The sequence below is a fragment of the Chelon labrosus genome, assembly GCF_963514085.1.
Source record: "Chelon labrosus genome assembly, chromosome: 16".
NCBI classification, from domain to species: Eukaryota; Metazoa; Chordata; class Actinopteri; order Mugiliformes; family Mugilidae; genus Chelon; species Chelon labrosus.
In genome coordinates this window covers 1,662,279-1,677,531 of record NC_140349.1, presented here as the reverse complement: position 1 = coordinate 1,677,531, position 15,253 = coordinate 1,662,279, and the positions used below count along the sequence as shown (strand labels likewise).

The 15,253-nt window shown below is 36.8% G+C and overlaps 1 protein-coding gene across 2 annotated transcripts; it reads left to right on the top strand.

Moving 5' to 3' along the window:
* Positions 1-1,432: 1,432 nt before the first annotated feature.
* On the top strand, positions 1,433-12,382 carry LOC311501616 (uncharacterized protein). Of its 2 annotated transcripts, none has more exons than XM_084563551.1 (11): positions 1,433-1,825; positions 3,711-3,989; positions 6,131-6,184; positions 6,319-6,603; positions 7,178-7,462; positions 9,119-9,244; positions 9,489-9,524; positions 9,827-9,859; positions 10,267-10,299; positions 10,986-11,135; positions 11,312-12,382. In XM_084563551.1, exons 1-11 carry the CDS (start codon positions 1,771-1,773, stop codon positions 11,353-11,355), a joined length of 1,380 nt encoding a protein of 459 aa, XP_084419677.1. In that variant the 5' UTR covers positions 1,433-1,770; the 3' UTR covers positions 11,356-12,382. The 2 variants fall into 2 exon arrangements, with proteins under 2 accessions (XP_084419677.1, XP_084419676.1); XM_084563550.1 differs by lacking the exon at positions 1,433-1,825 and adding an exon at positions 3,050-3,206.
* The last annotated feature ends 2,871 nt before the right edge of the window (positions 12,383-15,253 follow it).

Sequence of the window (15,253 nt, the reverse complement as noted above, 5' to 3'; positions counted from 1 at the left end):
TCTGCATGAACATCGATCAGTCGTAAATTCTCAACATGTGAGAAACACTGCAGTGACATTCAGGCCCAACGACGATAAAGAAAAATAACGTCTCTCACAAAGTACGACTCGGTTCTTGTTGTTACCATGGAGACGCTGAAAAGAAACGGAGGGTTCGTAAACGTTACATGAAACCAGGAAGTGAACAGTTCTCCATCAGACTGAGACGGAGAGAAATAAACACGGTTAAAAAGTTTGATAAAACAAAGTTTAGATTGAGAACAGAATCAAGTTTGTGTTCAAAATGTTCATCTTGGTCTTTTTATTTCTTCTGGGGACAGTAGTGACGGTAAACAGCGGTAAGTCACTGTTTTATGAACCTTTGATGAGAGTCGAGGTAAAAACGAAACTAAATCATTTGAACTGTTGAAGATTTTAAAGTCATTTTAGTTTAATTTCTTGTTGTAGGTGATTCCTTTGTAGAGTTTTAGTCATGTAAACTTATTCCAGATGTCTGGTTGATGTTTAGTGTGGTTTACTGTGATAGAAGTTGATGAACGTGTTTCTGGATTTAGTGCTGGAGGCCTTTATTCCAGTCACACATACGTTGATGGAAATTAAAATACTAAACCTCTGCATGGTTTCACATGGATGTCATTATTAAAGTACAATGTTAAATAAACACTAGAAGAAATAGTCAGAACTTTAACATCATTAAAAATAATAATTAAAAAATTACTTAGTTAAAAGTAAAAGTCCTGTTTTATCACTGTACTTATCAATTTAAATAATATGTGAAATAAAAACGTTTGTGCAAACAACGAAATAATACAGAAATTTAAATAATGTATAGAATAAATACATAAATATTTAAACACACAACAATAAACTTAAATGTAAATAACCAGAATAAATACAAAGGATAACAAATAGACAATGAAGTAAAGCAAACTAAATTAATTCCGCATTTTATGCATTTAATTAACGAATACAATTGTTTAACTCTATAGTGCAATTATTTTTTACTGCACCTAAAAGGGGAACTCTGGCCGCGTTAATTCCGTTGTACCACAATGACAAATAAAGACATTCTATTCTATTCTACTCTATTCTGTTCTATTTTGGCCGGATTAAAGACTAAAACTAAAGGTAAATCACTGAGTGTGGATGTTAAACAAAAAAATAATTCATTCATTAATTGATTCATTAATTAATGTGACTAAATAGTAATTCAATCTAATAATTATCCTCAGTGAAGATTCTTTGTCTCTTTCAGTTCACTTTTAACTTCTGCTCTCATGGTGACAAACCTCCGCTCATGTAATCTGCCTAGCAACAGAAAACTAAGAATCTGATTGGCTGCTGCGGCTACAGAAGAAGAAGTTTCTACATGCTCCTCCTCCTCCTCCTGCTCGTTTTCCTTCCTATTCCAGTGTGAGGCGTTTAGGGAACCATGTAAATCTTAGTACTAAAATAACCTGGTTACTGTCGTCCACTAAACTACATGAGTCTCTACATGAACATCGATCAGTCGTAAATTCTCAACATGTGAGAAACACTGCAGTGACATTCAGGCCCAACGATAAAGAAAAATAACGTCTCTCACAAAGTACGAGTCTGTTCTTGTTGTTACCATGGAGACGCTGAAAAGAAACGGAGGGTTCGTAAACGTTACATGAAACCAGGAAGTGAACAGTTCTTCATCAGACTGAGACGGAGAGAAATAAACACGGTTAAAAAGTTTGATAAAACAAAGTTTAGAATGAGAACAGAATCAAGTTTGTGTTCAAAATGTTCATCTTGGTCTTTTCATTTCTTCTGGGGACAGTAGTGACGGTAAACAGCGGTAAGTCACTGTTTTATGAACCTTTGATGAGAGTCGAGGTAAAAACGAAACTAAATCATTTGAACTGTTGAAGATTTTAAAGTCATTTTAGTTTAATTTCTTGTTGTAGGTGATTCCTTTGTAGAGTTTTAGTCATGTAAACTTATTCCAGATGTCTGGTTGATGTTTAGTGTGGTTTACTGTGATAGAAGTTGATGAACGTGTTTCTGGATTTAGTGCTTAAAAAAAAAAAAAACTACATTAATTAAAACAATAATTAAACAATTACAAAGTTAAAAGTAAAAGTCCTGGTTCCATCACTTTACTTATTAATATAAATTAAAAGTGAAATAGAAAAGTTTGTGCAAACAAAACGAAATAATACAGAAATTAAAATAATGCAATGAATGGACACAAATATATTTAAACACACAACAGTAAACTTAAATGTAAATAACCAGAATAAACACAAAGGATAATAAATAGACAATGAAGTAAAAGCAAACTAAATGAACAAATTCCACATTTCATGCAACAATTGTTTAACCCTTGCACAGTGGAATCATTTTGGCCTGATTAAAGACTAAAACTCAAGGTAAAACACTGAGTGTGGATGTTATACAAACAATATTAATTCATTGTTAATGTGACTAAATAGTAATCTAAGTTAATAATTATCCTCAGTGACCTGTAGTCAGTGAAGATTCTTTGTCTCTTTCAGTTCAGTTCTAACTTATCTCTCATGGTGACAAACCTCCGCTCATGTAATCTGCCTAGCAACAGCAAACTAAAGATCTGATTGGCTGCTGTGATGTAAACCAGCAGGTTCGTGTCTTCGGAGCAGTTTTCTATTTTCATTATAGATTTTTGCCTTTAAAACCATGAAACCACACCAATTTTCTCGTTTAAACCTTTTTTTTGTTTGTTTGTTTGTTTGTTTTTTACTTGAAATATTTTAATGTTATAACGTGGGTGGGATGTCTACCAGTTTGAGGCGTTTAGGAAACCAAGGAATTTCTACAACTGAAAATAACCTGGTTACTGTCGTCCACTAAACTACATGAGTCTCTACATGAACATCGATCAGTCGTAAATTCTCAACATGTGAGAAACACTGCAGTGACATTCAGGCCCAACGATAAAGAAAAATAACGTCTCTCACAAAGTACGAGTCGGTTCTTGTTGTTACCATGGAGACGCTGAAAAGAAACGGAGGGTCCGTAAACGTTGCATGAAAACAGGAAGTGAACAGTTCTTCATCAGACTGAGACGGAGAGAAATAAACACGGTTAAAAAGTTTGATAAAACAAAGTTTAAGATGAGAATAGAATCAAGTTTGTGTTCAAAATGTTCATCTTGGTCTTTTTATTTCTTCTGGGGACAGTAGTGACGGTAAACAGCGGTAAGTCACTGTTTTATGAACCTTTGATGAGAGTCGAGGTAAAAACGAAACTAAATCATTTGAACTGTTGAAGATTTTAAAGTCATTTTAGTTTAATTTCTTGTTGTAGGTGATTCCTTTGTAGAGTTTTAGTCATGTAAACTTATTAAACTAATGATGGAAATATACAATTAAATGATTCAGTAAATAAACTAAATATAAAGGAGAAGAAATAGAGACTAGATTATTAAACTAATTTATTCCATATTTTATAAATGAATTAATTCCTACAATTGTTTACTATCACTATTGTTTCATTTATTGTCATATTAATTTATTTACTGATCTTTAATTCATGTCTGATCAAATCAAATGTGTTGTGTGTTTAATCCATGTGGTGATGTGTAAACTGGACTAATTCAGGATGTCAGTGTTGTAAACTGATCATATGTGTGGTGACATTGGTCTGTATCATGCTGCTACGTAGCCTCCCTCCAAACATCACCTCATGTTTTCTGCTTCCAGATCAACCTGAGGTGGAGATGCATTCAGAGAACTACAATGGTAAACACAGGATTTTGACATGCAGAGCTAAATACTTCAACACATCAGACATCATCCTGAACATCAAGAAGAATCACTTTGTTCTGACTAAAGAGGATAAAGTGGAGACTTCAGGAGTTAAACCACATGAAGACACCTTCTGGAGAAGAGACCATGTGATCATTTTAAAGTCTGACACGTCTAATTACAGCTGTGAAGTCATTCATGCTGCATCTCGTTTTCGTGTTGAGAAGGTTTGGGGTAAGAAAGTTTTTATAGTTTTTATTATTTGTCGTAGTTTTTATTTATTCTATAATCTAGTTCTCTACATGTAGTTAGTAGATCTCTACATTATTAGTCCTGATGTATTTTCTCTAGTTGTTAACCTCATTTTTAAATGAACAGTGAGTTAGTAACGTATCAGAGCTGCTAGCAGTGATGTTGTTCATGTTCTTGTCTGAATGTGAAGTAAACGTCATGTCTTGTATATCTGGGATGTGATCAACATTACTGCAGAAAGCTGACAGTGGTTTCTGTCCAATGATTGAAATGACTTCACTAACAAAGGATCTGAAGGTTCATTCACACCTGGGCTGTTTAGTCCAGGTACATCAGACTGTGGTTGGTTCAGACCTCATATTAACATCTGGTCCAGGTGTGAACACTGATCTGGTCTCTAGAGTCCAGGTTAAACAGGTCCAGGTGTGAACACTGATCTGGTCTCTAGAGTCCAGGTTAAACAGGTCCAGGTGTGAACACTGATCTGGTCTCTAGAGTCCAGGTTAAACAGGTCCAGGTGTGAACACTGATCTGGTCTCTAGAGTCCAGGTTAAACAGGTCCAGGTGTGAACACTGATCTGGTCTCTGGTGTCCAGGTTAAACGGGTCCAGGTGTGAACACTGATCTGGTCACTGAGCCCCCTGAGTTGCTGCATACAATCACCTGATTATCAAAGTAGATTAATAAAATGAGCTGAGATAACATCTACAACAACTTAAACCGATTTCCAAGGTCAGTCTGTGTGAATCTCTAAACAGAGGAAAAGTGCAAATGATTCACTGGGATATCGTGCGAGTTTTTTGCACCTTGCAACTTTGTACGAGGCTAACAGTTCCGCGCTCACAAAATGACCGGCCTGTTGGTGATACCCTCCATCAGCTGCTACAATATTCTACTGACCACATGATGGCGCTGCTGATTTACAGACACACAAACTGAGATCAGATCTCAAGTGCTGGCTGGGGACGCATGTGGAGACACATTTATATTAAGACCAGGTGGAGACACAGGGACTTGGAGATGGACAGGTGAGATCAGGTGAGACCAGGTGTTGATGTAAAGTCTGAACTAAGTCTGTGGTTGGTTCTCCTCCTTGGTGTTAGGACAGGTGTGAACCTAAACTACCAGACCCTTGAAGAGGAAGAGATACTGGATCATGATGCACTTAGGTTCTCTTGGAGTTTTCTGAATAGAAACCAAACCAGAAACTCATCAACTGGTTCAGACCAAAGCAACAAACTATAGATGTGAAAACATCTTTAGTCACAACTTCAGAACAAATCATATCTCAGCATTAGACAGATTGTAGGAGCTGATCTCCAAATCTATGAAAATTAGATCAATGTCTTAAAAAGTAGAAATGATCCTTTACGTGATCACATGTGTTTCATTAAACTATTCTTTATATTCTGGATCATGCTAACCTGGAAGCTACAAAATGTAAAGTTGATCTGGAGTCTCTCTGTTGGGAACTGATTCTACTCCTGCAGAGATCTGCTGGGCCAATCAGATCATTTGGGGGCGGGGCTTAATGTGGTGATAGAGGTGGAGATGAATTAGTTTAAATGTCTCTGATTGGTTGGAGGACTATCCAGATGATGCAGAGAGAGTTTTTGAAACCTCATCATGATGATAATCCAGATGTCACCAGACTCTGATTCAGATTAAAACTGAGTCTTACTACATCAGGCTTTAGTTTCATGGAGCGCTGCAGTAAATCTTCTCTACAGCTTCATATTGTTTAAAGAACTTAGTTTCTCTCCAGGAGATGATTACGTCTAAACCATGTGACTCTGTTGAAGATGAATAGTTGGTATTTACATGTGACAACTCTGTGTCTTCAGAGACTCAACAAGGAGAAACATTAGTTAGAAGGAAACACTGGTTTTAGGAATTTACAGATTCTGACCTGGTAGAAAATCAGAATCTGTTTTGAGGTTTCACATCGTTTATTCTCAGATGAGACTTTTTCTTTAACGTCACATGTTTCTCACTGAACTAATGATTAAATATGTTGTTTAGTGACTTTTCTGTGACTTTCCATCCACATTATTTCAGTAACAGATCAGGATTGTGTTGAAAGACTGAACATGAAACTAATGTGAATGTTTTCTGTGTTTTAGATCCTGACTCTGGTGGAAGAGGACGGATCATTTCATCTGAGTTTATAGACACATGTAAGACATGAGAATATATTTTATTATTTACATCAAGTAAAGTCTCACTACAGATATATGTGTGGTGACATTGGTCTGTATCATGCTGCTACGTAGCCTCCCTCCAAACATCACCTCATGTTTTCTGCTTACAGCTCCTCCTGATGTGAAGACGTTTACAGTGAACTCTAAAGATCACGACAACGTCTTTTTGACGTGTCTGGCCTCAGGCTTCTACCCAAAAGACATCACTCTGAATATCAGGAGGAACGGACGTCTTCTAACCAGAGAGGACGGAGTGTTGATCTTAGACGTTCGTCCACATGGAGACAACACCTTCCAGAGAAGAGGCCAAGTGGGGATTTTAAAGTCAGACAAGTCTGATTACAGCTGTGAAGTCATTCATGCTGCATCTGGTTCATGTGTTGAGAAGGTTTGGGGTAAGAAAGTTTAATAGTTTTATTTATTTTATTCTGATGTTTGTTCAACAGATCTCTGCATTCTTAGTTTTCTGGTTTGTTTAGTCATTAAATTGAATCTTTGCTGAGACTTTACATCATCTTTTCAGTAACAGACACAAACTGATGTGATTGTTGTATTAACACGTTACTGAATAGATGGAGCTTCCTCTTAAAGACACTACAAGTGAGAGATGTCCAGATCAGTATCGTTGAAGATCCAGACAAAGAGATCCAAACGGTATCAGTCTTCTGTCAAGCCTGATCTTTTGTAGTTATATATTTTAGGTCTGCTATAAACCAAAACCATGACCCTGTAGCAACAAAAGTACTTCTCTTTTAATGGTGGGTTGCTAGCAACCAAGCAACAAGAAAAGATGACAAAAAAACAAAGACAAATCAATATGTGTCTCTGTGTCTGATTGATTTTCTAGTAGATTCAGTTTATCATGAGGATGTCAGTGTTGTAAACTGATCATATGTGTGGTGACATTGGTCTGTATCATGCTGCTACGTAGCCTCCCTCCAAACATCACCTCATGTTTTCTGCTTCCAGGTCAACCTGATGTGAAGATGTTTGCAACGAACTCTAAAGTTCAGACCAACGTCATTTTGACGTGTCTGGCCTCAGGCTTCTACCCAGAAGACATCACTCTGAATATCAAGAGGAACGGACGTATTCTGACCAGAGAGGACGGAGTGGAGACCTTAGACGTTCGTCCAAATGGAGACAAGACCTTCCAGAGAAGAGACCAAGTGGAGATTTTAAAGTCAGACAAGTCTGTGTACACCTGTGTAGTCATTCATGCTGCATCTGGTTCACGTGTTGAGAAGGTTTGGGGTAAGAAAGTTTAATAGTTTTATTCATTTTATTCTGACCAATGTCAAGGTGTCTGTATTTGTCTCTGATGGGAGAAGTTTGTCTTGAGCAGGTCTGCTGCACAGACAACACATTCAACACATTCAACACATTCAACACATTCAACACATTCCACTCATGCATCCAGAATTAGTAAAAAGAAATGATATAATAATAACATAATAACAACAAATAATAACATAATAAATAAAACTACTGCTTCACTGACAGTGGGATGAACATGTGTTTGTATCTGAGTCGACAGAGAAAATGGATGTGCTGGTGGATACGGGCACAGACACTTTCCACTTAAGTGTGCCAGCTTAAACTGTTATCAACATGAACCCTCAGATATTTGTATGAATTGACCTGCTCAATGTTACGTCCATGTACGGCTACCGAGCTGTGGTCTCCAACTGTCCTGGGGTCCACCAGCATCTCCACTGTTTGAGCGTCACACCAGTTCACAAACTGTCCACTCCAGATCAGTGGCTGCTTAAGTTGCTATTAGTTTTTAGCAGACTAAGAATTACAGTGTCATCTGAAGATTTCACCACATACTGGTTTGGCTAGGAGCTGTATACACTGTAAATAACAGGGTCCTCAGTGCTGCTTAATGCAGTATCAGAAAGAACAGAGTTAAGTTTCCCCTGCTGTGGCCTGTTGGACAGGAACGAGTGATACCACTTAATTAGAAGGGGTTCACGTCCAGCTGAGTCAGTTTTTGAAGAATGAATTCAGTTAAAAGCAGAGCTTAAATCAATAAAGACTAACATGGCACATACACAGGGACTCTCAAGATGTTTTAAGACTAGGTTCATTATCTTTACAATGGCATCAGTCGTATGAAGCTCCTGAATTAACAGTTTCTCCAAAGCTTTCATTGCATTAGAGGTTAGAGCCACTGGCCTAAAGTCATTATTCACTTGGACATGCTTTCTTAGGGACTGGAATAATAACTGATCTTTTCCAGAGCTCAGGTGGCGAATGAGTGTCAATGAAGAGCTGTAAGAGTTGATGCCAAGCTGGACTGAGCTCCTCTGGAAATGTTTTTGAAAGAAAAGCAGACATAGTATCTGGCTCTGTTGCTTTGGTAGCATAGGAGCTGTTTGTAAAGTTAGTCTTAGTTGTAAATTTAATTTGCTAATTATGAGTAACTTTGATTAACTTCAGTGTTTGTTTTGTTTAGATTAGATTTTTTGATGATACTCTTTGTTAGTTATTTGTTAAAATTTAGGTTTATTGTTTGCTATTTGGGTAACTGTGGGCACCTGAAGTTATTTAAGGAGGTAGGCACCTTGAGGACCAGCATGCACCTGGGTGGGCCTATGTTTTGTTTTTTTGTTTTGTTTTTTTACCAGTGCAAAGGAGGAACCAGCAGCCATGATGTTCTATGTTCTTTTGTTTTGTTTTATTGTTTTTGAAATAATACAGAACGTGTTTGTCATGCCACGGAACATTTCTGTGGCATGACACGTTTCTACACCACCTATCTTTGACATTTACATTTACAAACACCTCCTGTATGTGTGTATATCCATCAACTTGTATGAAGTTGTCTGGTGAATCTTTGCTGAGACTTTACATCTACATTTCAGTCACAGACACAAACTGATGTCAATGTTTTCTGTCTTTTAGATCATCATCTTCCTACTGATGAAGGTGGAGACAACACTGTCATCATCATTGTTGCAGTGGTAGGAGCCCTTCTGGTTCTAGCTGTGGTGCTGGTGCTGGCGTTTGTGTTCAGAAGACGCATTCTAGGTAGGTAGAGTGTTGTGTGTCATCAGTGTGTTCAACAACATCAATGATTGTAGGTCCTGTAATCCAGAGTTGTCTGTAGTGTATTTACACCAAGATTACACAGTATCTGTTCAGCCAGAAGAACAATGGAGTGTGTCTGTTATCAGAGCTCTGTTATTATTGGACTGTGGACAAGTAGAAGTCCTTCTAATACAATAACTTCTACCATCAATCATCACTTCATTCACTATGTGTTTATTTACAGGATGTGTCAACAGACTCAGAAGACTCTATACCTCAGGTAACTCCTTTATTATCTTCAGTGTGTTTCTGTTGGTGTCTGTTCAGGACTGATTTAAAACATGTGGCTGATGTTATTCTGGATTGACATTTAGTGAAATGCTCTGAAGTTGATGTTTCTATCATCAGATATCCAACACTGAATGTGTTCTGAGATTTACTGACAATAAAATACTGAATGCTGACCTGATCCTTGAAGTTAGTCCTGCACAGGCTGCAGCGTTTTACAATGAACTTCACAGACTATTGTAGAAACATGAGACTGGAGGAAATAACACGCTTCATCTTCATCTTTATTTACAGAGGCACCACTGCAGACTGTAACTTCTACACCAGGTCAGTGTTTTATTTCTCTGTTACTGATTCTATTGAATTATTGTATAACTGACATTTTATTATTCCATCTACAGTCCTGTAAATGTTACCATGTGATGTTCAGAACCAGAGTTAGCTTAAAGCTAATTAACATTATTAAAACAGATGATCATGTTTAAAATGAAACAGTATTTGACATCTTTGCTTTAAAATGACTGAAGTGATTGGTTGATGAATTGATTTTAAGTTTATTAAATAAAGAATAAAAGATCTGATTGAGGCAGTAAAGCACTGAATAGAAGATCTGATTTCTGTCATGAACTCACTACAAAACATGTAATAAATGAAAAAAATAAACATATAAGACTCTAATAGTTCCTCTGTGTGTGTGTGTGTGTGTGTGTGTGTGTGTGTGTGTGTGTGTGTAGGCAGTAACAACGTGAACACACCTCTCCAGACTGGTAAGTGTGTTCCTCAGTAAAGATCTATGAGGATGATGAGGATTGATTTGATTGTGTCTTGATCTAAAATGGATGAAATGAGAGAATATTTCTCCAGGATCATTTTCATGGTCGTCCAGGACTCTACGTTCATGTTGGAGAAGATGTTTCAGCTTTTTCCAGACGTTACAACCAGAGCTGTTGTCGTCTTTCTTCATGAAATGAAGCCAAGTTTCTGACATGTTCTTTCTCTGCCGTGACTCCTTCTTGTTCCAAGTTTCCAGCTCTAGATCTGCAGGAGTTTGACCACATTGTTTTGGTTCCAACTGTCAGAAAAATGAAAAGAAGTGAAAAAGATTGGAGGCAGAAGATTGAGATGAAAACAGATGGTAGCATTTAGTTCTTAATAGTTCCTGGATGTGTGTGTTTAGATGATAACACTGGAGATCCAATCAACATGAAGTCATCTACTGTCTACACATGTGATGCAGTAGTTTTTATTACATGCTTCAGTTTTAGTCTGTGCAGTGAAACATCAATGTAGAAAGTGACTTCATTCAACTATAGATAGTTTCTGTGTCATGACAGACAGACAGACTCATGGCAGACTGACCTGTGTTGTCTTTAGCTTCTGGTGAACCCTCAGTGAAAGAAGAGATGAGCTGGAAAGACATTTTTAGTCAAACTTCATTTTATTTTCTTCACAGGAAAAACAGAGTCTAAGTGGTCTCTGGACAGCGACAAGACCTCTGACTCTGGTTTCCCTAAGTCTGAACGCTCTGGTTCTATTGGCTCTGGTTCTACTGGCTCTGGTTCTACTGACACTGGTTCTAAGATCTCTACTTGCAGTGACCCTGGTAAGTATCAGTGTTCTCCATCAACATAGAGAACATGCTGCATGTTGTTTTTATAATCTGGATGAACCAGAAAGAAAAAACTATTTCCAGAGAAAACACATGATGATGACGATCTCTATGTTTTATTATTAGTGTAAATAGAAAATAGAAAATAACTCTGATGTTCATTTCTGCAGGCAATGAAGAGACATCTCTGAGGCAGAGAAAGGAAATATACTGACACAAGTCTGAAGTGTCCAGAAATATTTCATCAGAAACATCAGATCCATGTATCAGTGAGCAGGAGACTGAAACTAAGAGGAATGGAAATGAAAACTGATGAATCAACAGCTAAACATGATTGTATTGATTTCCTGGGTTAAAAAGTATTTTCCAATCTTCTCAAAGTGACATTTACATGATCTTGTTTGAATCAGGAGGGTTTCCTCAGAGCCACCTGGAAGAAATGAAACTAATCCAGAAGTTGAGACCTTAAAGAGAGTCAGTGTGACTCAGAGTGAAATGATGAGAGCAGCTGTTTTATAGCTTTCTTCATAATGTGCAGTAACAAAAACCATGTACAATCATAATATATATATATATCTTTTTTATCTTTATTTGGGTGTTGGGTTTTGGGTACTTCTTGTTTATATTTTGTATATTTTGTACATGTATGTACAACAGTGCTGTGTGTGATGGAGATGCCAATTTCCCTGCGGGAACCTCCCAAAGGGATCAATAAAGTCGTCTATCTGTCTATCGATCTTATCAACATTAACAACCAGATGATGGAGCTCAACTACAGCTCTGAAAACAGTCGCCTGAATTTAAAAGAAATACTTGATGATTTTTGGTTCAACTGAATTTAAGCAGAAATTATTTTATTACTTTATTAATCTGTCCTAAAACACTTTTACTTTTCTTGATTTTTACCAAATGAATTATCATATGTAGAAACAGAAGCTGCTGCTTCACTTAAAATACTCTTTATGGGAAAATGTGGGTTTAGTAAATATATTGTTTTGTTGTTAAAATCATGAACAGATGATGATCTTTTAATATTCAGAGTTTAATATTTTACCAGTGTTAAGGTTTTAAGTGTGGATGGTAATATTTTTATTTTGTGTGTTTTTATTATTTGATCAGAATAAATGTGGTTTATTATGTGATGACATGGATTATAAAACACTACTGATGTATATATGATCTTTATACCTGAAACCTCTACATATTATTATTATTGTTATAATAAAGATGTTTGGACACAAGTGACTGAGAGTATTTTATAATCATGTCCTGGTCAAGTCGACTCAAAATCATTTCTACTACCTGAGAATAATGTGAACCGTTAGAAGGAAAGATGTTTTAATCAGTAACTGAATCAAGCTACTGGATCAGAGATGTATCAGAGTAAATAAAGCCTCCTCTGTGTCTTTATCTTTTATCTTTTTCTTCTCATCTAGACGTATTTTATTTAGTTTCTAAATCAAAGCTGTTATCAGAGTAAACCTGAACATCACATGTGTCATGATCTTGTTTTTTCCAGTTTCCTGTTTTATTTTCATTTTCAGTTTTACTTCCTGTCTCTGTCTGATTCCACTCACCTGTCTTGTCTTGTGTCTTTGTGTCCGCGTCCTCCTCATTGGTCTCACCTGTCTCTGGTTATTCCATCAGTCCATGTGTCTCTATAGTCCTCTTTCTCTTCATCCTGTCGTCTGTAGCATTAACCCAGGTCATGTTTCCTAGCGTTCCTCTTCCTCTTCCTCATTCTTCCTCGTTCTTTGTCGATGTTGTGAGTTTTTATTATTTAGTTTCCTGCTCCTTGTCTTTGTGTCCCACCTCACCACCATCAGAACATAACAACATGGATCAACACATGTCACTATATAAAGTAAAATGATGAAGATGAAGGTTTGAACGTGACTGATTGTGACGTTAGGAGTCTGGAGGTTGAGATGGTTAAAGTCCTTTATCAATAATAGACTCTGTTTATTATCTCTGATGTGATCTTTGAATGTAACTTTAACTTCTGGTCAAACCGTTTGATTCCATCAGTAAATCCATCTGGACTAGAAATGAATCTACAAACATAAGCACATAGAACACCTGAGTGGATCAGTGGGTACATGTTGTTAAGAAGGAGATCTTTATGTGTAGAGGCCTGGAGAACGACAATGGCTTTGGGTCATGGAACATTTTCAGCACAAATTACATCTTCAGTGATTCACAGTAACATCTGTAAAGAAGATATGCTTCACTCTAAAGTGACCTCTAGACTGAGGCAGCTCTGCAGAGCAGGACTACAGTTTGGTTGCAGTAAACGCTTCAAAATTAATCTTAGAAATATTCTGTCAAACATTTGTTTTTCAAACCTTGTTAAAAGACAATATGTTCTTACTCATGTTTTGAATGTTTCTTTAGTTTTTACTGAGGGACTCACAGTTCATTCATTCATAACTCGTCAATTATCAGAAGAACACATATATTTATTAAATCATCTTCTGACAGCAACATCCCTTAAACTTCCTCTACTGCTACTTATCTACTTTATTCTCATGTTTGATCTCTTGTTTTTTAAGTGTTTTCTTTTTAATATTTTATTCTTTTTTTCTTTATCTTTTCTTGGATGATGGATTCCTTCTGTTTTTAGATTTCTATAAAGCCTTTGACTCAGCGGAGCATCCATTTATCTTCTGACCATTTTATTCTTAAATCTTGGAGATTAGTTGAAGGACTAAACTGAAATGTGAGTAGTTGTGTCATGTTACCCAGTGGAGCCGTTCATCCATCCAATATGTTTCACCATATCTAACAGAAATGTTAATGAACGGTCATAAAAAAACTGATGACGTTTAAAAACTGAATCAGCTTCTTCTTTAAGACTTTTAATATGAGATAGATAGATAGATAGATAGATAGATAGATAGATAGATAGATAGACAGACAGATAGATAGATCATTACACAAAGACAGTAAAAGGTAAAAGTATATTCATTCATTCATTCATCTTCTGTGACCGCTTATTCCTATAAAGGGTCATGGGGTCTGCTGGAGCCTATCCCAGCTGTCAGGTAAAAGTATAGTGAGGTAGAAATGTATAACAAGCATACATGTAGTATATATACAAAGATATATGAATAAATACATTATACTAGAATATATAGATGATAATGATAGAACAATACTGGACATAGAGGGTGTGAATACAAACTAATATATGTAAGAGTATAAAATATATATGAGGTAAACTGTGTATATGTAGATGAATTTACATATATAAATATAGAGATGTAAATATATGAGTTTATGTATTTATACAAGATAAATAAATAGTGTATTAAAGAGGATGTTATAATGAAGTAATAATAAAGTCCAGTAATACGTCGGTGGGAGGGCTGGGGGTGAGGCGTTTAGGGCACTATGTAAATATGAGTTCGTTTGTATTATTTCGGACACTTCTGACAAACTACTCAGGGGGTTCTGCAGTTGCTCACTAACTGCTCTTAGCCTGTCCCTACGACTTATTGGACCAAAGAATCTCATCTTATTTGAAAAATATATATTAATATCTACGCGGTCCTCTGTTGAGTTCAGTGTTGTAACTAAACGAGAAGCGAGTTACATCAGTAAAGAATTACTTTCCCTGCAGGAAAGATACAGCTCACTTGGCCCAAAGCTCAGATTTCCCATTTACCTGGTAATATTTAAAGGCACCATGCATTTGTGGATCTGCGGATCTGAGAAAACTCCATGTGCGTGCGCAGCCTGATGGGTCCGTACCTGTCCATCTGTGTCAGTGTTAGACACTGTTAGACACTAGTAAGCTCAGTATGAAAACTAAAATGATGAATTTTGTTAAGTTCAACGAGCAGATTTGTGACTTTGCAAAGAACCTGCTCGGTGCCCCTCCCCCTTCAATTCACACACTAATCGTTGTAAACATTTGTGAATCTCGTGTCTCGCGTGGATCATGGAACATTGTGACCATTTTGAGATGAATTTCACTCCGTAGTAAAACTAGTAGCTATATACAGTTAATGAGTAAAACGCCTTTAAGAGCAAGGAGGGAGTGGACAGTCCCCAGGATGTGACGCAACAGCAGGTGTGGCGGCTGTCAGGTGTGAAGACGTTAGCGGTTT